The sequence below is a fragment of the Hirundo rustica genome, chromosome 7 (genome assembly GCF_015227805.2).
Source record: "Hirundo rustica isolate bHirRus1 chromosome 7, bHirRus1.pri.v3, whole genome shotgun sequence".
NCBI lineage: Eukaryota > Metazoa > Chordata > Aves > Passeriformes > Hirundinidae > Hirundo > Hirundo rustica.
Window position 1 is genome coordinate 20,342,245 of NC_053456.1, and position 21,434 is coordinate 20,363,678.

At 38.4% G+C, this 21,434-nt stretch overlaps 1 protein-coding gene and 1 long non-coding RNA gene across 7 annotated transcripts in view; one reads left to right on the forward strand and one right to left on the reverse strand.

Annotated features, from left to right (window-relative positions):
• The window catches only part of ITGA6 (integrin subunit alpha 6), a 43,849-nt gene extending 24,343 nt beyond the window's left edge, over positions 1-19,506 (forward strand). For 3 of the 5 annotated variants that reach the window (XM_040069202.1, XM_040069200.1, XM_040069204.2), the window contains exons 6-25: positions 1,535-1,745; positions 2,198-2,391; positions 2,526-2,614; positions 3,397-3,524; positions 5,182-5,277; positions 5,734-5,795; positions 7,049-7,206; positions 8,153-8,302; positions 9,038-9,153; positions 10,050-10,239; positions 10,325-10,408; positions 10,608-10,687; positions 10,827-10,904; positions 11,005-11,107; positions 12,081-12,254; positions 13,075-13,173; positions 13,572-13,682; positions 13,766-13,864; positions 14,193-14,318; positions 17,413-19,506. In XM_040069202.1, coding sequence (XP_039925136.1) covers positions 1,535-1,745; positions 2,198-2,391; positions 2,526-2,614; positions 3,397-3,524; positions 5,182-5,277; positions 5,734-5,795; positions 7,049-7,206; positions 8,153-8,302; positions 9,038-9,153; positions 10,050-10,239; positions 10,325-10,408; positions 10,608-10,687; positions 10,827-10,904; positions 11,005-11,107; positions 12,081-12,254; positions 13,075-13,173; positions 13,572-13,682; positions 13,766-13,864; positions 14,193-14,318; positions 17,413-17,571 — 2,507 coding nt within the window. In that variant the 3' untranslated portion in view covers positions 17,572-19,506. Of the gene's footprint in view, positions 1-446; positions 564-1,534; positions 1,746-2,197; positions 2,392-2,525; positions 2,615-3,396; positions 3,525-5,181; positions 5,278-5,733; positions 5,796-7,048; positions 7,207-8,152; positions 8,303-9,037; positions 9,154-10,049; positions 10,240-10,324; positions 10,409-10,607; positions 10,688-10,826; positions 10,905-11,004; positions 11,108-12,080; positions 12,255-13,074; positions 13,174-13,571; positions 13,683-13,765; positions 13,865-14,192; positions 14,319-15,744; positions 15,875-17,412 lie in introns of all 5 variants that reach the window. The other 2 variants (XM_058421314.1, XM_040069201.2) reach the window with 2 other exon arrangements.
• The window catches only part of LOC120754920 (uncharacterized), a 33,474-nt gene continuing 14,424 nt past the window's right edge, over positions 2,385-21,434 (reverse strand). Inside the window, exons 2-4 of one of the 2 annotated variants that reach the window (XR_005701604.2) lie at positions 18,585-18,768; positions 17,315-17,464; positions 2,385-2,475 (exon numbers count right to left, since the gene is read on the reverse strand). This is a non-coding gene — a long non-coding RNA (uncharacterized LOC120754920). Of the gene's footprint in view, positions 2,476-15,563; positions 17,465-18,584; positions 18,769-21,434 lie in introns of those variants that run through there. The other variant, XR_009208028.1, reaches the window with a different exon arrangement.

Below are 21,434 nucleotides of genomic sequence, written 5' to 3' on the forward strand. Positions count from 1 at the left end.
AATGTAAAAAGTAAAAAAGCAAGTCAAGAAGAGAGCAAACTTAGAACTACATGTATGTTGGGAGAAAGAGAGTATAAACCTCTGTTAAATATCAGCAGTAATTACTGGATGTAAAGTTAACTAGGAAAATCATCCTAAGAGCTTACGTTAGACAAGCTGATAGCATCTTCTGGTGGAATAAGAATTGCTAAGGTGAGGAGTGCTGTGGAGGCTGGTGTCTTTTGCTGTGAACAACCATATAAACTTTTTCCAGTTGCATAACCGATGCATTTATCTCCTAAATGTAAATGCTGCCTTGATTTGTAATAATCAGAACCACTTCCAGGCAGGCCAGCTCATCCCAGTCATTACTGTTCTGTCTGTTTAGACCGTAAGCAAATGTGGTTATAGGTGCTTTGCTTTAACTACTATTTATTTTCTCTTCAATCTTTCGCTCATATTTATAGGTCTTCTATTTTTGACAGCTGTATCTGATACTCATCCAGATCAGTTTGTGTACAAAACATTGCCTCCCAGCATACAGGTGGACAAGTCAGTGGATGTAATGATGAATAGCTACTTAGGTTTGTGACCACTTGAGGTGGCAGCATCTGGTCAGACATAATCTCCAGACCTTTGTCATGATCCTCTCCCCTCTATTCCCTTTCATATCAAATACATTGTAAGTAAAGCATGAAAAAAATGGATTCAGATAAAGGGGAGACAGCAAAGTAACAAGGCTTTAGAGAAATGGTGATTTGTCACGCGTTTCTCCAAACCCTCTCATCCCTCCCCCAGCTGGGACTCCCTAAGTTTTTTTTTTTGGGAACTGTCTCATTGTGAATTGCTGTAATTGAGAATTTCCATAGTAGTGGTGAAGTGTTTCAGAGGGAGACTCCCATCTGCTGGCTGGTATCTTCCTTCCTTGCAAAGTGGGCAGATTTTCTACTTTGGCCTTTACCGGCTATATTGGTATATGCAGTATAGTCTTTTAACTTGGGTTTTTTTCATATTTTAAGATGTATTGTAAGACTAAATTAATTTGAACATGTAATGTTTAGGGCTGCATAATTTAAAATTGCCCATTTCACCATTACTGTGTAAGCTGATTCTCAAATACTGCATACATTATTCATTTGTGAATGCTTGTGCAGTACATTTGCATGTTTGAAGTAGAATGATACTGAATTGACTTAGGAGGTTTTCAGATAATTTTGCCACAGGTGAAGTACTCAAGCTATATTCAAGTGGTAAAGCTGTAGTTGTGTCTAAGCAGTATGTATCCTGTATTTGGTGAAAAGCAGGACCAAGTGAGCAATGAAGTACTGTGTTTTGTGGGAAAATACTAAATGTGATGTCCAGAGGAGTGTTGACTTGGAAATATGTGTCCACCAGTGCAAAGAGAAATGGAGAATTCCCAGCCATAGCACACTGTTTTAGACAAAACTTGTATTCCATATACCACTTCAATATAGCGGGGAAATGTTTATTTTTTCATATTAAGATGTAAGCTGTTACTTAGTTAATTTATATTTTATTTCTTTCTCTGTTAAAGGTTTCTCTTTGGACTCTGGTAAAGGAATTGTCTCCCAAGATGAGATGACTTTTGTGTCTGGTGCCCCAAGAGCGAACCACAGCGGAGCTGTTGTTTTACTGAAAAAAGAAAAAAATCAGAGAGCACTTTCCCTGGAGCACATGTTTGAAGGAGAAGGGCTGGCCTCCTCTTTTGGCTATGATGTTGCTGTTGTGGACCTCAACAGTGATGGGTATGTCCGTGGTTAACTCCTGTTGCCTGTATAATAAAGGATAGTGATCTTGTTTATTTCCACTTTGGTTTTTCACATTAGAAATATAAGGAATGACAAATCCCACTTTCCATGTTTTCCTGGAGGAAATGGTGAGTGTCTTGAGAATCAACCAGGACAGTGTCATCATCTTTCTAATAAAGAGTTTTATTTACACTGTTGTTGTAAACAGAGAAGCAGGAAAGCAGTCTCATAGCCCAGGAAGGCCACAGAAAGTCCTTGTATGCCATCAAGGGAACGAACCAGCTTGCAGTGTCAGTGGGCTGTTGATGCCCAGCCAGTTTAATGCACATTTTAGTCTTTGTTCAGCAGCTCTTTGGGAAGCTGATCATGAGCTCACAGTCTGAGCAATTATTTTTCAGAGTTCTTCTTCAAAAGCACTGCCTGTTTATTTTTTTTCTTTCAATTCTAAGCTGGCAGGACATCGTTGTTGGGGCCCCACAGTACTTTGACAGAAGTGGGGATATTGGGGGCGCCGTGTACATCTACATGAACCGCCAAGGGAAATGGGCAGGGGTGAAACCTCTTCGCTTAAATGGAACCACTGACTCCATGTTTGGACTTGCAGTTGAAAATGTTGGGGACATTAATCAGGACGGATATCCAGGTAAATGGAAAACAATGACAGTAAAAATGTGTGCGATTGTTTGGCCAATGCCAGACTTGCAACATCTTACCCTTTGATTGCATGCTGCAGAAAGAGCAAGAATGATTATAGATGTTGTAACTTATTTTCACCAGATATTGCAGTAGGGGCTCCATATGATGGTTTTGGCAAAGTATACATTTATCACGGATCCGAGAATGGAATAAATACGAAACCAGCACAGGTAATCAAATAACCGTTACTATATAATTATTCTTGAACTAAGTTAAAGGAATGTCAGGGCTATCCATCTTCTTTTCCATTGCTATTATTGGGGTGGTGGGTATGCAGGAAAGTCACAGGGCCCTTCAAAGATTGCACTGCTGATAGGAGAAATTAGGAATTCTTGATATTAATATATATATTTATTTCTGGGGCCATCCACTGGCACCAATAGTATGTGCAGAAGGAAAAAGGTGTGTAGATAAATAAATTTATTAAAAAAAAATCTGGTGATTTGAAAACAAGTAATTTCTTTGTTTTCTCTTTCATTATTACTGTTTCACTTCCTTCTTAAATGATGCTTGGGTTTTTTGTTTTGTTTTTGAGGGTCACTGTGTCTGGTTTACAGGGAGGGAATGGAACTTCATTATACTCCCTAGAATACTGCTTGAATACTTCATAATACTTTATAGAATACTTTTTCTGTTCAAATAAGCTGTATGCTTATAGTTCATAAATACTGTAAATAAAGATGAACTAAGCGCTGTGCAGATCAGTGATTTCTGGTACTCACTGCTATTGCCCAGTAACTTCTTGGAAGAAGAGCAGCTCATTTTGGCAACTCAGTGTCCTTTAGCTGAACTGAACACAGAGGTCCTATTTCACAGGTCCTACTTCATTGTATCTCTTCCCTCTTTTTTCTCTGGCCATAAGACAGTTATGTTCACTTGTTACTTATTTCACTTTTTTAATGTCTTATCACTTTTAAAATGTCTGAATTCCCTCAATCTGTTTGCTTTTTAGATTCTTGATGGTGAAAAAACAAACACCCATTTCTTTGGTTACTCTATTGCTGGAAATATGGATCTGGATAAAAATTCCTACCCTGATGTTGCTGTTGGTTCCCTGTCAGATTCTGTAAACGTGTACAGGTATTATATATGGAACCTTAATTAATTACACCAGGGCTTTGGTTTTAGTTTCTTAAAAATAATTTGCTTAAAATAACAAAAAGTTGTTTGAATTTGAGTGTACTTTTCCTACCAGAAATTGGAAATTTTAGGGAAGGGGAGGGGCAGGATTCCTTAAGTTAGTTTGTTACTTTATCCCCCTCCTCCCCTTGAGAGTCTCCCTTACAATCAGTAGAGGGTTAGAGGGTGAATATGGACAGTTCCTGTAGAGTGCTTATGTGGGCAGTGTACCTGCACCTTGGTTTTGCCCTAACGTAACTTGGATGTCCGTGTCCTTGAACGGAATTTAAGGGTGGTAAGTAATTCTTTAAGGTGAAGTTAACTAATACATTTGCTGCCCTTATGTAATCTAATTGTGCTCTACTGAAGATAGAAGAAAACAGAACCAACCCCCACTTCTGTAGCTGAGGAACCAAACCAGTGAGGCACAAACAGTGTTGCTGAGCTTGCACTGGGGTCTGTGAAACGGTGAGGAAGCCCTAGAGCTAGGATCCTTTGGGATTTCTGTAGCACATGCCTTAATTAGGGATGAAGTCAGAGTCTTTTGCAGACGTTTGCTTTTTTTCCATTTTAAAGTACTGTTAAACTAGCAATGGACAGGAAGAGGACTCTGTCTCAGCATCAGAACTGTGAATGCTGCATCAAGCTCAGGTTTTTGGTGGTTGTTGTCAGGTCTCAAAGGAGGAGAAGCAGAAACTCCAAAACTGGTTATCTGAATTCTGGAACAAACTACTTTTCAGGCAGAACAGCCCTTCCTACAATTTATGCTCCCATCTCTAAAATGTATAGTATCTGTGCACAGAATTGTAATGTTCTTACAATTAGAACGTAATACTGGAACAATGCCCAAGGAAAGCAACTCAGGTGGCTTGTGGAAGAGAACAGAGTAGGTGGTAGAGGAGTTGGTAAGATTATTTAGTATTCTGCTTACTCAAAAGGAGCTTTAATCTTTTGCTGATAAAGGCATGACAAAAACTTTTACCAAGGTGAAAACAGAAACCCCTTATGGTGACCACTGAAAGGAGTGGCCCAGTTAAATGGAGCAGGTGGCCTCCCAGCTATTTTAAAACTTCGGATGCTTTAATGAGAACAGGATCAGCTCATTCATTTGTTCATGTGAAATGTCTTCTCCCTTCCAGAAAAGGAAGGGAAAAGACAAGTTGTCAGGTAGAAGTATGGTTACACGCAGAGGAAGCAGGAAATGAAAACATCATTTCCCAACAGCCACCAGGCTTCAATATTAAAGCTCTTGTGAACATGAATCTGAATGAACTGTAGTGCCTATAGTTGTTCACAGGGGTGAATTACTATTGGTGATAGAAACCATGACTGAATTTTCTATTTTTAAAAAGTGTATAGAATGACAACAACATCACACTAGTGTCACCTGCTTCCCCCTGAGGATCTGTAGTTGCTCTCGGTGAACTTTGCTTTGCTTAGCTTTTAATAGTTTTCAGGGTTTTTTCTAACCAATATCAAAGCCAAGCTCTGTTTCTTGGAGTGTCAATGCAGGTGTGGAGGGAATCTGATATTCACATTAATTATTTCATTAATCTTAACAGAAATTACTTCATTTTTTACATGATCTTTTTATTCTCCATTTTCCCTCCAAATTAAGATCTCGGCCTGTGATAAGCATTAGAAGAAACATTACAGTACAGCCTGATAGAATTGATCTAAAGAAAAAGAACCCTGAGGATCAAGGTGAAGTAAGGTAAATGAAAAAGAAATTACTCTATCAGAAGCCTTGGTGTATTGAGCTTTCTGCTGTCAAAATTCATTCACTGATCATGTTTAAGTGAAGGGATATGAGAGTCATCCAGGTTAAGCAAATGTATCTGCATATGTTCATTTTCACTTCCTGAATTTCTTCAGGCTGCTGTGCTAAAGACAAGGTGTGGAATATTTTCCTTCTCATAATATTCATTTTTGAAAATGTCACCTTGCCTCTTCAAACTTTTAACACAAATACCTTGGCTTGAACAGCTTTGCCTTGGGTAAACACATAAGAGCAAACACTTAATTGCTTATTAACCATTGTTTCTTGCTTTGTAATTCAGTCTAGTAAGCAGCAAATACCACAGTCATAAGATTGATCAGTTAGAACTTTTCATTCTGTTGGACCCTGCCTTATTAAAGGTTAATACTAATTTCTTGGCACTTTTTACAGGATGGATGTGAAAGCGTGTTTTAAATATACTGCAAACCCCAGAGATTTAAATCCAAGAATAAGTAAGTTCTAAAGATCAATATTTTTGATCTGTTTGTCACATGTTTTTTTTTTTTTTTTTCCTTTAAAGTTTATCATGGAAAAATATTACTCAAATTATAGTGACTCATATAAGACAGTGACTGACAGATTTAAAATGTGACTCAGTGCTAAGCTCAGCTGTTGCACAGTCTGTATTTAGAGTCATGCTGGTGTGTTAAGCTGTTCTGTGGATGACAGACCAAGGCTTTCTAAGTATTACAACTGCCAGTGAGCAAATGGCTGCTATACAGACCCAGACCATTTTGCCTCTCTAGGTTAGTGCTGCTTTAGAGAATAATTTTTAAGGCCCATTTTATCCATCCTTAGTGAGCATTATTTCTTGTTGGAGGCTTATCCTATGAACCTATCCTGTATTCATGAAAATGAATTTGTGGAAATCATTAACTGAAAAAAATCTGCATTAATAGAAGACTGGAAGACTGTGCCACAAAAATGTAAAGCACTTGTTAAAATGCTGCTGTTACTACCTCTTGGAGAACTGCGTAGGATTTTGAGAAGAAATAGGAACTTCAAGCCCAATGACCCTTTTTGGTCCTGTCTTGCCTTGAGTTTCTCAGTTACTTTTAAAATCCAAAGGCTGTGCCTAAATGAGGTGCTGGTCCTTCAGCAGGTGAAGCGCTTGCAGCTCTCAGTGCCTTGGCACACTCAGTGCTGTTTCCATCTGCAGCACTGAATTAGCTCGGTGAAGCAATCATTAAAAGATGCACCAAGTTCAGATCTAGGAAAACCTCAGCACACAACTGGACAGCTCTAGTCGCACTTCTGCTTTCAGTGTTAAAATTATCAGTGTACCTTGACCTCCGAATCCTGCAGGCTCTCCAGTGCCGTTTGGGGCACCCCCGGAATCCCCGGCAGCACAGTCGGGTATTTTCATGGGTAGCTCAGCCCTCTGCTGGCTCCGCACAGCAATCACAGCTCCCTCAGCCAGCCCTGCACGCCCACAAGGGAACGGTTTACGTAGGAAATAACAGGATTTGATTTGGAAATTTTCTTTAGATTCACACATGGGGTACCTGGCTCTCAATTGTGGCAGGACAAAACTGACATGGAGAAAGTTTTTTAAATGACAGAAAACAGTTTATGAAGCCCAGCATTGGCTGGAACAGTCCTCTAGAATAATGCTTAAGATCAATAGAGGGTGAAATTAAAAGTTCTTTTTAATATGGTAATGAGTCTTTTTTGTAATAGTGACCTACTTTATTTTTTGACATAGAGATCGATTACACGTTTGAAGTGGAGAACGAGAGGCGGAAGCTGGGCCTGCCCTCCAGGGTGCGCTTCAGTGACCACTCCTCTGATCAGTTCACTGCAAGTACAACCCTCCGGGGACAGAACGCATGGGAGTGTGTGACTACAAGGCTGATACTGCAGGTAAGGGAGAGTATCTTATTTCTGTTTCACTTAGATCCACTTAAAGCAAAAGAATGGGTTTTTTGCAGCCTCATGGAAGGAAGCTTTGTATGTAACTTTGTATATAATTTCAAAGTCATACGCAATATAAAACTTCAAAAATAAGAAACCCACCATAGTTTACTATTCCCTGCACACGTGCTGCTTCTTCCTGTTGCCTTTCTTGCAAAGTATGACTAAAAACTGTAGCCACTGCAGTACACTGTGGAGGTCAATAGAACTGAACTGATTTAGAACAATAGAGAGGGACTAAGAGCCAAAAACGGAGAGCTGCTTCCAACAGAAATAATTGTTAAAGAATTTTATAGTGTGACTGTTCAAGAAAAGAATTTTCACCCATGGCTTTTGGAGTGGATGCATGGCCAGGGCAAGGAAGCTTGGTATGTGCTGTCTTGCCTCAGCTGCTGTAGTGGTCCTTAGAGGTGGTATTGCTCCAGAGGCTCAACAGATTCCCTCTCCATGGCTCAGCAGGAATGAGTCAGACTCCAAGGTTGCTTTTGACCACAGCAGAAAAAAGAACTTTAATTTATGAATAGAATAGAATCATAGAATGGTTTGGGTTGAAGGGGACCCTAAGGATCTAATTCCAACTCCTGTGCCGTGGGCTGGAACACTTTTTACTAGACCGTGTTACTCAAACCTGTTCCAGTGTGTTATTTTACTGTAGCTGTGTGAATTTCACCTTCCTGAATTACCATCTGTGGTTCCTAGGAATTCTTAATGGTGACAGAAATCATCAGATTGGGAAGCCAGAGGGGAAAAAAAAAAACCATAGTGCTGGGCTCTTTTGTGTTCCTGCGTGTTTAGAAAATCCTGAATTTATATACAGTATCAAAAGCTCATCTTTGTGTTGTTTTTTCCTTCTCTGCACTGTACATTAACTATGCAATTTAAAATATTTTAACAGGATAAAATTAAAGATAAGCTACGTCCCATTCCAATATCAGTCAGTGTTAAAATTGCTGGCCTGGAGTCATCATCCAGGAGAAAAGAGAGTGCGCTTCCAGATCTTACACCAATTCTAAATTCAAATGAATCTGAAACAGAGACCACAAAAGTAAGCCTTTGATGTCCCATATTCACATAAATATGCACTTCTACAAATAACATAATTTTAAAGACCATGGAAAATTAAATTATGTCCAAAAGAAATAACTGGGGTGGCACTGGACATTTAACTATTGGATGATTATTTTATATTTTGTTCTGAACTTGTTACAACATGTTAATGAACCATGTACCGTGTTCTTTTGCAACAAAAATGAAGATGGTGTAGCTACTTAGTTTCTTCCCTCTCCCTGATAAGTTTAGGAGGAAATGTACTTTTGATTAAAAATGGAAATTCATTGTCTCCTGCTGAGAACACTTGTCCAACATAAGATAATATATGCTCTTAATTTTTCCACGGTTAGGATGCTGTAACGGCATTTGAGCAATGACTGCAGCAGTGGCATAGAAGGGAGGGAATATCTGCATTAAAAATTCTCATTTCCTCAATGTTTATTGGAGAATTGAAGACTTAAAGATATATTTCTTCATTAGAAGTGTACCTCTCACTTGGAATTGTCCAACTCTGCATTTTAGTCATATTTAAAGTTCTAAATTACCAGCATGAAGGGTGGTATCTCACAAAGAAAAACTCAACAAGTAAGAATTAAGTCAGTTTAAAATCTGAACTCTGTCCAGGGAAGTGCCTTCTGAGTTCCATGTAGGTGCTTTATTCAGTGTGCTTCAGAAATCTCATTTTTAGCTACTATTGTGTCAGGCAGTAAAACTGCTTTGTTTTATTTAGGTGGAGTTCTTAAAAGAAGGATGTGGAGAAGACAATGAATGTCACAGCAATCTTAAGCTTCAGTACCGATTTTGTACAAGAGAGGGAAATGAAGACAGGTTTACTTATTTACCACTGTAAGTCTTGATTAATGCACTTCTAAAGTTCAAATTATTAAAAAAGTTCTTAAAAGAACTTTTAGGAGAAGATTTTGGGCAAGAGAGCAGCTTTTTTCTTTCTGGCAAACATAGCCCTTGGTAGTAGTATTGATTTGTCAGGGTGAGGAATGCGGGCAGAGGGAAGAGCTTGAGAGGAAAAGTGGTTCAGGGCTGAATGGATACTAAGTGCCCACAATAGTGCAGGGGTGGGCTAGAAGGAAAAAAAAGCCACAACAGTTTAACACCCTGCATTCTAAACCAGCTTTGCAGTAGTTTGTTGTGTGACACGGTTAATTATTTTGCAGATGAAACTTGACTGTATGACAGCTCAGTAGATTATAGTCTAATAGCCCAAGAGAAATAGTTACAGAGAAATAGATAATGATTTCATTTTAACACATGCCCCAGCACCCTGCTGCATCCCTCCTTCCTGGAGGGCCAGTGAAATTAGAATGGGAGTAAAACAAACAGAAGGAAGTACATTTATTTACTGCCAACATCAGACATTTTTAGCAGCAAGTGCCACACTTGAAAGCCAAACCCATGTAAACTTTACAAGAAAAAAGCAGGTCAGTAGATGGATTTGGAGAAAATTCTTCACTACATGAGTCACATGCAAGTGCTGGTTCAGAAGTACTATAAACTCTTGATTACTTGAGGGATTTATCAGTCTGTTCTGTCCTCTTAACTGCTGGCCACTGTCAGATGAAATACTGGTGTGGGGGAAAAAACCCCTGACTATTCATGTTCGTAGTTTTACCATAACTCTCCCCTAATAAGAGGAAATTGTATTTGGATAAACCATCATAAGAAGCAAACTTGCATACTCATTTATTTTTCTAATGCACAGAACCCTGTACATTCTGTTTCTGTAGTGAAAATGGCATGCCAGTGCTTGTTCTGAAAGACCAGAAAGATATTGCCCTGGAAATAACAGTGACAAATAATCCATCTCATGTAAAAAATCCACAAAATGATGGTGAAGATGCTTATGAAGCTAAACTAATTGCAACCTTTCCAGACAGTCTGACGTACTCTGCATTCAGAGAGATGAGGGGTTATCCTGTAAGTATTTTTAAGAGAGAAAATACTGAAAAAAATTAAATATTTTCAGCATATTTTTACTTGTAAATGTATTCTGTTTAATCAGGAAAAACAACTAACGTGTGGTGCTAACCAAAATGGCTCTCAAGCAGAGTGTGAACTTGGAAATCCTTTCAAAAGAAATGCTAATGTAAGTTGCACTTACTTTACTCAAGTTGTAAACTCTTGTTCTGAATGCAGTCAACCAAAGTTCCTGTATGTCACAACTGGAAATTTGACTTGGATCTTTTTCACTCTAGAACTTTATACTGAAATTTTCTATAAAAATTCATGTATCAATATATCTGATTAAGAGCTCATATATTTTGTTATCTTTTTTTCTTTTTTAGGTAACCTTTTATCTGATCTTAAGTACCACTAAAGTTAATGTTGATACTACAGACTTAGACATTAACCTGAAGCTGGAAACGTAAGTTTTGTGTGCATGCACGTTAATTTTGTTTTGATACACAGTTGTAAACATTTTGAATTCATTTGAGTCACAGAAGTAATAGTAGAGAGAAACTTAAATTTGTAAAATAAATACCATTGTTTCCTTTTCATTGCAGAACAAGCACTCAAGTTAATTTGACTCCAATTACAGCCAGTGCTAAAGTGGTTCTTGAATTGCTTTTATCACTCACTGGGTAAGTGTTGATAGCATGATAAACTGGGGGGTCTGGGGACAGTTTTGCTTCAGACTCATTAAAATCTGATTATTCTTCTTTCCTACCCCCACCTGAACAGAGTTGCTAAGCCTTCTCAAGTATATTTTGGAGGTAACATCATTGGTGAGAGTGCTATGAAATCTGAAGATGATATTGGAAACCTCATAGAGTATGAATTCAGAGTGAGTAATTTAGATTAATGCCAACAGCCGCTTTTAATCAAATGCACAGCTTCTTGCTTTATGCATATGAATACTTAGAAAATTTGCTACAATGAAACTTTGTCCCAAAATCCTGACTTCCTGATCGGAACATGCAGTTTGACTGTGGACTAGAGCTTCTTTAGGCCTTGATGTTTCATGATCACCTTTGGGGAAGTGGCCTGATGCTGCCTGCACACTTCTGTTTTGGAGCAGTTCATGCACCTTCAGTTGTACGGCGTAAAAGCCGCTGCAGGGAGGGAACAAAGTTAAAGCAGAACCTGCCTGGGGCCTGCCCAGGCATTGGCTGGTGCACACAGGCAGCGAGAACGGGCTGAGCACAGAGCCAGCACAAGGAGTGCTGCCAGAGCCCCTCTGAGTGTGACTCTATTTCAGTGTCTTGGTCTTCTGCAAAATACAGCAAGGAGGAGACTAAGAGAAATTGAAGTCCAACTCGGTCAATCCTTTACTTCTTTCTCTACCTAATCCATGTATTATAGCAGCAGCAGTTAAAATACCTGATTAAAAACATGCTAGCATAATCAGTAACACTAAGAAAGTAAAAAAAGAGGTTGTGAAAAAGCTTTCAGACTTACAAGAGCAAGAGCTTGTTTTCTGTGTCAGAGTTCCACAGAAACTTGCAGTTTGCCTCAGTTACACAACTGACTGCTTTGTTAACTTTAAATTAGAGTTGTCGTTTCACATGAAGATTAATTTCTAAAAATTAACAACTAAAAGTTCATGTTAAGGAATTCTAATCTTTCTATGTATTTACTTGCTCTCCAAGTGTGCTAGTTTTGGTATATACTTCATCTTTGTACTATTTTGACTGCCTTTCATGTGATCTAAATTTCCTGTTAGCTGCATGCTGAAAGCTTGTCCAAGTCAATATTGTTTTCAGGAAGAAAGTCCTTCTGAAAAGTATTTCATAGTTAAAAAATGTTTGTTTTAACAGGTAACTAACTTGGGCAGACCACTGAAAACATTTGGCACTGCTTCCCTGGACATCCAGTGGCCGAAAGAAATTAGTAATGGCAAATGGCTGCTTTATTTGATGAAAATAGACTCCAAAGACTTGGAAAAAGTCTCCTGTCAACCCGAGAATGAAATCAACAGTTTGCGTATTGCGGTATGCTACCCTGTCTTCTGTTCATGTATTGGTACAGCATGAAAGCACCCCACAGCAAGTGAGAGTAAGGCAGGAGAGCTTGCCTCTAGCAGGAGTTACTTTTTATCTTAAGCAGCTCACAAGCACAATACATGACCAATATATCAGTGAATAAGCCTATCAGGAGACTTCATAACAGCTAAAGAGGCTGAAATGCTGAAGGATAGAGGCTGTGTCACAATGACTGTTTCTGCAGTGGGCACTGCTGTCATAGGCTCTTACACAGGATGAAACTGCTTACTGTTCTAACAAATTTCATCAGTATTGCCTATCTAGCAAAATCTTCTTCCTAAAACTTGAGCCACATTTTTTTCTTTTGCATATAATCTTAAGATTTTATGGGAGGAGTTTTTATTTTCCACCATTAAAACTACATGCACATAAACCCATTTTTGTCAGATCAATATGTTAGTTAATGTAACTTGCAGTGAGTGTAATTAGTATGCAGTTAAAAAAAGCCTGCTACTGACTGTAGCACATTCTTACTCTTCTAGCAGAGTACCATTAATACCCTTTATCTAGAAATAAAAATGGAAATAGCATTGAAAGCTTTATAAATCTAAACCTCCCCTTGCCCTATTAAAGAAAATAGTCTGTTGCCCTTTCTTTAAGCAATCTCAAATTTTATTCTTAGCAGTAAATACAGGTAAGTAGGGATATATAATGCTGTCAGTCGTGATTTTGGAAGAAGAGAACACTGAGCTCTAGTTTCTCTGCTTGTATGAATTAAAAGACTCTTATGATAAACTGCTTTTTAAATTTTTGCCTTTTTTCCTTTTAGGAGTCCCATAATTCAAGAAGGAAGCGTGAAGTTGCAGAGAAGCAGATTACAGACAGCCAGGCATTTTCTTTATTCTCAGAAAGAAAATACAAGACCCTGGTAAGGATATCACACCAGCTATATTCTTGTCAGATATCTCCCTCCGCCCTCGAAAGAGGGCTTTTCCAAGTTTGGCAGAGTGCTCTCTCTCTCTCAAAATGCTCTCTTTGCCTTCTTTTTATCTTATATGCAAATACAGATGCTTTTAAAATTTGAATATTTAGATTATCTACTGTGAGAAAGAACTAAGAAAGAGTATCTGCACAGTTACTTAGGTTAAAATAAGCAAGCAGTAACATCTTCATTGTATTTTCCCATTGCTGTCAGTACAGATAGTGATTCTTGCACATAGGTATGATGCATATAATCTTTCATCCCAAGATTTTCAATCTTGGGATGAGGTTTAGACAATCTGTGAAGACGTGATCATATTTACACACAGAAATGTGTAATTGCAGAGCTGCAATTCGAATGCACGCTGTGTGGACATAAAGTGTCCCCTGAAGGGTTTAGACAGCAAGGCATCTATTGTGCTGCGTTCCAGACTGTGGAACAGTACCTTCTTAGAGGTAAGGCCTCTTACCTGCTCTTTTTGGAAGGTCGGAGTTCTCTCCTGTTCTGTGTCTAATATTCATGTTTTATTTTGGACCAGGAATACTCAAAAATGAATTACCTTGACATTCTCGTTAGGGCTTCTATCAGTGTTCCTGCTGCAGCCAAGAATGTTAAACTCACAAATGAAGTTGCTCAGGTAGGTTCAGTGTTTAATGCTAACCCCATGGCATGGTTGTGATTGTTCTAGCTTATTCCCAAAGATCAGGAATGAAACAAATTTAAAACAAAACTAGCTAGAAGTTTAACTTTTTAACAATTTTGAATTATTGATAATTTTTACCTTTTAATGGGGCAGAAAAAACTCATTACCATATTCAAATGACAGCAGTGGAACTTTTTCTTCAGAAGCATTTTGTAGAAGACACCTTGTTAGAGGAGAGATAAGACTATCTAAATTGCAGCTTTCTAATTAAACATGTACCTTCTAAAATGCTCCTTGCACCTGCCTGTTTTCTGTCCTGTAGGTGCGTGTGACTGTATTTCCTGCAAAAGCAGTAGCCCTTTATACAGGAGTTCCCTGGTGGATCATCGCGGTGGCTATCCTTGCTGGAGTACTCATGCTTGCACTGTTGGTATTCTTACTATGGAAGGTGAGCTCTTATTCATCTGGTTATTTTTTAATTTTCTGGTCTATAACTGATGAGATAGCAAACTAATTAAGTAAACAATCATGTATTTGGGACTCAAATAAGGCAAAACTGCACAAATCATACATTTTCAGTTCCTCAGTTTTGCAGCACTTGGAATGAAAATGATTGTACAGGCAGACTTGTTACATAATTTTTCTGTTTTCACATCCCCAAAAGGAAGTAGTTTGAGCTCTAGATGAAACTTGAGACAAATGTTCAGAGGCCATAGTTTGATAACAGATGGATACGTAGCTGTTGGGAGCCTCTGTAGTGTGATCTATTAACAAATGTTTTAGTGAGGGCTCTGTTCTCATAACATCTGAAATACCATTAAACTGACAGTAGGTGAAAATAACCAAAAGCACAGTATTAATACATAGCCAAGTGTGCTGCTGAATTTGTTATCACTGCTTTTTTATCTTACAAACCTTAAATGAATAAATAAAGAAGAATAACAAATGGTTAACTATTTGCAAAAGAAAAAAGCAAGTACCTTCATTCTAATAACCTTTACAAAAATACCAGTTATTTGTGGTCCCAAGTATAACGGAGCAATCCTTTTATTCTTAGTTTTTACAGGTGTAGGCAGTTAGCATTTGCTGTTATGGGATAGCAGAAGGTTATTAAGGAAGAGGAGGTGAAGAATATCCTATCTCTCACTTTTTTTTTTCCAGTGAAACTGCAGCAGTTAGCTTGGAGGAGTTATTTGCTGCAGGTTACTTCCCATAGGATAGTTCTCATTTCCTTATTTTCTAAAACATGCTCAGCTGCTCCTGCAGATATTCCTGATGAATGAATACTGTGTGGGTTGTTAGGTTCTACTGCTGTTTTACTGTGCATGAAAATACATGTACACACAGTGTAAAATGCTGGTTTTGATGACACAGACTGTGCCGTTCTATGAAGGACAAACATCATACTGGAAAGACAGATGAATGGTTTAATACAAAGGCTTGCACTGAAGGGGTCAAAGCAGTAACTGGTTTTGTTCTACACCCTGTGGTTTTGTGCTGTCCCCAGCACAAACACGTTTCTGTATCGGCTTCTTTCTGCTCTTCACAGCCACCTTCACTTACTATGGACATACTCTATTGTAGCTTTTCTTAAAAAAACCCCCGAACAGATTCTCTCCAAATATATCAAAATGCCTTTAAAATAATATTCTCAGGTTACTCTGTTAATAACTCAGGTTATTTTATTCTGTTATTGTATAGATCAAGTTACCCCAAGAAGTTCTCAAGATTTAGAAACAGCTGAGCTCTTGTGATGATTTTATTTTCAACCTGTGAAGGGATAATGGGAACACAATTGACAGAGTTAAGTCAGTTTTAATAGGTTTGACTTCTTCCAGTCCACAAAATTGACTAAATACCTTGCTTCCTTGTAGTGTGGTTTCTTCAAGAGAAATAAGAAAGATCATTACGATGCCACATATCACAAGGCTGAGATCCATGCTCAGCCATCTGATAAAGAGAGGCTTACTTCTGATGCATAGTACTGATCTACTTCTGTAATTGGTAACTGATGATATTTTTTAATTTCTAGCTGTGGCACATGCTATGGTTGCAGTGGCTAACTGTGAAGCTTTTTCTGCATAAGTTCTATTAACTCGTGGATTTCAAGCTATCATACTTGCTTGCTCCTTCTGTCAATAGATTTTCAGCTTTTGGTGCATGTGAACACACAGAGGTTGACCCTGGTCTAAAATGCTTCTTATTTATTTTTTTTTTAAAACATGGTGATCTGTTGCATTGGGCTTTAGTATTTTTTTAAATTTATGCTTTAACATTACAAGTACATCTTTAAGCTTGCAAGATGGGAATCAACACTGTAGAGTTAAGATGTAAAGCTAAGACTACGTGGACGATACATAAATTTGCTTTACTAACCTTTAGTGCATGCTGAAAGATACATGTTGCTTACATTGGAGAAGGCTTTTCATAGTGAGAATTTATTGCTGTGGAAACATCTGTTTTACTTGAGTTCCAAGGTGCACTTCTCTAGGAAAACACTTTGCTGAAGTTACAAGATGCATGATATTTATGCTTCCAGCAACCTTTATTCCACTTAAGATATTACATACATGTTCATTGTATCCATAAGTGTGCTTGGGATGAGGGGGTGGGGGGAATTATTTATGAATTATTTCAAAACTGTTTAATGAAACTATGAGATGGCTAAAGATTTGGTCTTTGCTCACTGTAATTTTTTTTTAATTCAATTCCATCTAAGTTCTAATATTTAAAAAAACCCCAAACCATTGACCAAACCAAACCAAAAAATCCAGCACCCTAAATACTATGAACAAAACCTTGTCCACTTTAGCATGTTCTTACCCCAAGCAGTATCTAATGACAGCTGGATGGCACAATGTCTCTTAACCTGAATCGATCCATGAGGATGTGAAGCTATACCTATCATTATCTTTATAATATTGTGGCCATAGCTCCCTTTTGTTTTGGAAATTAATTTTAGTCCATTCCTTGATATTCAAAATCAGTTTTCACAGCAGCTTTGACTAAAACATTGCAGAACACAAACAAGCTGTTACAGATTTCATCTAATACAGCGCATGTGTCGTTAGTTCAGGTGACTGAAGTGGAAATGGTGCTTTGAAAACCGAGGCTCTTAGGGTAACTTTTCTTCAATGCTCTGGAAATCTTCCTGTAGGTTATTAAGGGTAAATCATGTCACCATACAGACACTGAAGTACGTACCTACCTGTGATTCAGCAGAATCAGCTTTCCTGTGTGTAGCAGTAAGTGTCCTCTTTAGGTGAATGAACAGCTTTTGTAACTGGAGGGAATCTTTTTAAGGGATTTGGTTACCGTGTATAGTCAGAGCATGCCCTTTGTCTTAACTGCTGCTGAACAGCTAATGCAGACTCTTGGCTCACATTTTTACAGCTAAATATGCTACATTTTTGGCCTACATACTTTTGTTTTCAATTTTCTTACCTGCATATTTTGTGTCAAAGAAGAATTTTACTGCCTCTACAGTTGTAGTACTTTGGCAGCAACTTACACCTACACTGTTCTTTTCCTTCTCTGCGCAGTGCGGGTTCTTCCGGCGTTCCAGGTACGAAGACAGTGTCCCCCGCTATCACGCTGTAAGAATTCGAAAAGAGGAGCGACAGATCAAAGATGAGAAAAGCCAAGACCTTGAGACAAAACAGTGGTTCACCAAATGGAACGAAAATGAAAGTTATTCTTAGGCAAAAATGTTGTTTATCCACAAAGTTCAGATAGAGGTTAAGGTTTTCATTTGTGGAATAGTGATGGAGTTAGACCTATGAACACTACAGACATTCACCATTTGATTGTAGATATTACTACTTATATTGAGGCTTTTATTTGCACAGTTAAAATGGCTTCAACAGACTTTATTTGCCATATTTAATTTCCACACTGCCTCTTCATCCCCCTTAAATAGAACCCACACTTTAGAAAATACTATGCTGATTTGGGGTCTTTTCTGCAAAATAAGCAAAACCACTACAGCAGACCTTTTGATCCTCCTGTGATCCTGACTTTTTTCCTAGTTATTTAAGGAATGCATGATTAAGGTCGAGTTCTTCACTGTTCCCTCAATGCACAGTGCTCTATTAACACACAGTGGCCTTGTCGCACTTTGTTCAAGTATAACTGAAGACCTGTGAGTCTGCTTTAGTCATAACCTTTGCCTGCTGCAGTAGTTAGAGCTTAACAAAAAGCATCATCTTAAATTACACGTGCAATGGGTCATGTTGCTTGATTTTGGGGTGTTTTTTTTGTTTTTTTTTTTTAAGATCAGATGGTGTGATTCTTGCTCACAACAAATATACACAGTTTTGGGGTTTTTTTTAAGAGAGGCTTGAATATTAGATGTACTTTCTGTATATATATTTTTTAGTCATTTTTTGTATTTATTTTTATTATAAATCATTGTCTTTGACTAACTGGTAGGCCAAAGACTACTGAATTTTTAAATCCACTGTTCTGGTTTTTGTGTTTCTGTTTTTGAACTTCAAATTATGAGACCTGAGGCTTTCACTGCATTTTAATAAATCACTGAAGGTGCCAATGATTTCTGAAATGTAAATATTTATGCAAATTATGTGTATGGGTGCTTTCTTTTCCTGATGCTTGTAACATCAGGTACTGTAGCATGATTTGTATATTACTGTGGACTGTTTATCAATTTGGACACCATGCTCAAGTAGTGTTTTAGATACCGTTTTATACTCACTGCAAGAAAGCGAAAAGTCCTTTGGAAACCTCTTTCCAGCTTTATAAGGACTTCCTGGTTGGCAAAAGGCATTGACTACTGCAACTGTTGTATAGCACTTGAAGGAGGCTTTAGATGCCTTACTTTCCTTAACTGTCAGGATCTGAGCTGATCCATGTTGAGACTACTGAATCATCTTGAATACCTGAATGTTGACAAAAGTAGAATAATGTTAGTAATAATCCCATTATTGTAACATAACTGAGAAAATGATTTAAAGAGTTTACTTTTTTACCCATATTCTAAAGCCTTGGTACTATTTAAGAACAAAGATTTAGCTCACAGTTGTATATTCCATGTGAAACAAAATTCTGCTCAAAAAATATGCATGTTAATTGCTTCTAATACGAACTATGCAAAAACCTCTTGGTACTTTTTCCCCTCATAGGGTAAAAACCTGCTAGGAGGGCAGTTGTCAAGTATCTTATTTTTTACTGCTAACTTTGAATGTACCTTCTTGGAAGGTGTGGTAGCCTAAAAAGTTACCTTTAGTGTTAAGAAAGATGAGTCTATTAAAACCACATAATTTCAGTATGTTACAACCCTGACTTTATGGACACTTACATATTAATTCAGATGTTACCAAATTTTGAGCTTCTGGAATCCTAGCTTGTTTGCTTAAAGGCTCAGTGGCATCAGAAGCCAGGCTAACCGGGGGCTAAGAAGCTTGAGAAATATCCCTGAATATAAAATCAGATTGTGGCCCTCATCTAAGAACAGGAATGTCTTAGCAGTGTTAAAGTTCTTGAAAAATAAGTCATGTCACTGGTATATTTTTTCTCAAACTTTTGCTAGACCAGCTAAGAATACTACATCATTCCATGATTAGCAATTACCTGTGGATATTTGTATAGAAGTGTGAAATAAATTTTTTTTAATTAAAGATGGTGTTGGTAATAGTGATTTTATCATCCTTAACTGCAGTGGCTGCAGCTAAGTTCCCTGGAAGAACAGCCTGAAACTGGCAGGCTTTAGCAAGTTCTCTCAGCATTGCTGTAGCTCTGCTGTCGCTGCCCTGCTCCACGCAAGGGGCAGATAAGGGGCAGCAGGAGATAAGGCGCAATCTCACACTTGCAGGCTCTCTGCTGCTTGCTGCCCTTGCCAGCACCGCTAAGAGTCAGAGCAGCACGTGCCAGCTCCGGGACACGGCTCCCCCCTCCTTGTTCCATGCTTGCACTTGTGCCACCCTGGGCCCTTCCATGCAAGCAACCTCCTAAAAATTCTCTTAAATTGTGCCAGACGAGTATTTGAGTAAGGAGTGGAGATGGATACATCCCCCAAAACTGGTGAAGGACTCTGCATACCTATTTGTATTTAGCAGTGGAAGTATGATATTGACAGTCAATAACACAATTGCAGGGTAGTTTTGAGTCCACCAAAAAAGCCCTATGGAAAAGCCAAATTTATGTAGGGAAAAAAATCCCACCAAATCCAACAGCGAAATGTGGCTCCACCCTTAAGATGTCAGCCCTCGCTGGATATATGCTCGGCTGCTCTTTGTTGTTGAGGCCAAGAAGCTTCCAAAACTAGAACCAGAAAATGCCGCTAGGCCCTTCAGAGCATCTCAAAGGTAAGAATTCAACCTGCTCTTATTAAACAGTTACTCTCCTTTACATGGCCATAAACATTTGTCTACAAGAAGACAAAACAAGTAGCTGATCATAGTATAAATTGTACAAATCTATTATGTTTGGCTTTATATGTATGCTCATATACACCATAACCATAATAGTACTAGATGTAGAATATACAATATATACAGTGGTATAGCATTATAATAGTGTATGTGTACAGAACGTATGCATATATGTGATACATAAAAGTTAATGTTTTCTATATATAGTGTGTGTTTTTTATCTATATAAAAATATATACACTCTATATAGTCCAAGGTACAGAAACAGAATGTTGGTAAACTGCAATACTTTCCCATATGTTTAACTGTTGCAGCACAGCAGACATACCTTACAAGAGACTATACTTTCCAATTTAAGAGACCACCACAGCTCTGTTTCAGTAGCCACCTGTCCATAAGAGTTATATGTGGAAAAAGAGAGGTGAGGGGGTGCTCAGACACAAATCGAATCAGCACATGAAGTAATCCCCATAAAGCACCCTTGTTGCAATGCTGATCATTCTGGCTGTAGTGTGTCTTAACTCCACAGCCTGCACAGAACCAGAGAGCTGCTCCTGCTCAACAGCGGCAGTAACTTCTCGTTGTGACAGATAGAAGAATTACAAAATCAGGCCTGCTCTATTAAATTAATAGCTAGCCTGTCGTCTCTTCTAAGTGTAGTTAAGCAATTTGCAAGTTCCCATGTGAAAACCATCTTGGTATGAAAGGTTTGTTAACAACAACCTATTCTTGGGCTATAAAATAAATGCATTTGTGTGAACAGTAAGATCTGTTTCAGGAGAACCCATAAAGGAAAAATGTAAACCACCTCAATGCTAGCATGTACACACAAATCACCTTCTGACCAATAAATTAAGTGGTAAGAAAACCACCAGCCAATAGGTGCTGCACACGAGGTGTGTGAAAACTGTCTAAAATAAGTGATGTGAATAAAGAATTGGCTTTTCCTGCATGAAGAAAACGGACTCTCGGCTAATGCATTACAGTAACTTCTCCCAGCACAGAGCAGGTAAGTGTGTCAGCAGTTGGTTTGCAGGAGACCAAGCTGTGACCAAACAGCCGCGCCGCTGCAGCCGGTGCTGTGAGCCAGCAGAGGCCTGTGGACGTGCTTGGACGTGCTTCAGCTGCCGCGGCAGACAGCACGGCTGTGTGGCAAAAGAAGAGCGGGAGCAACG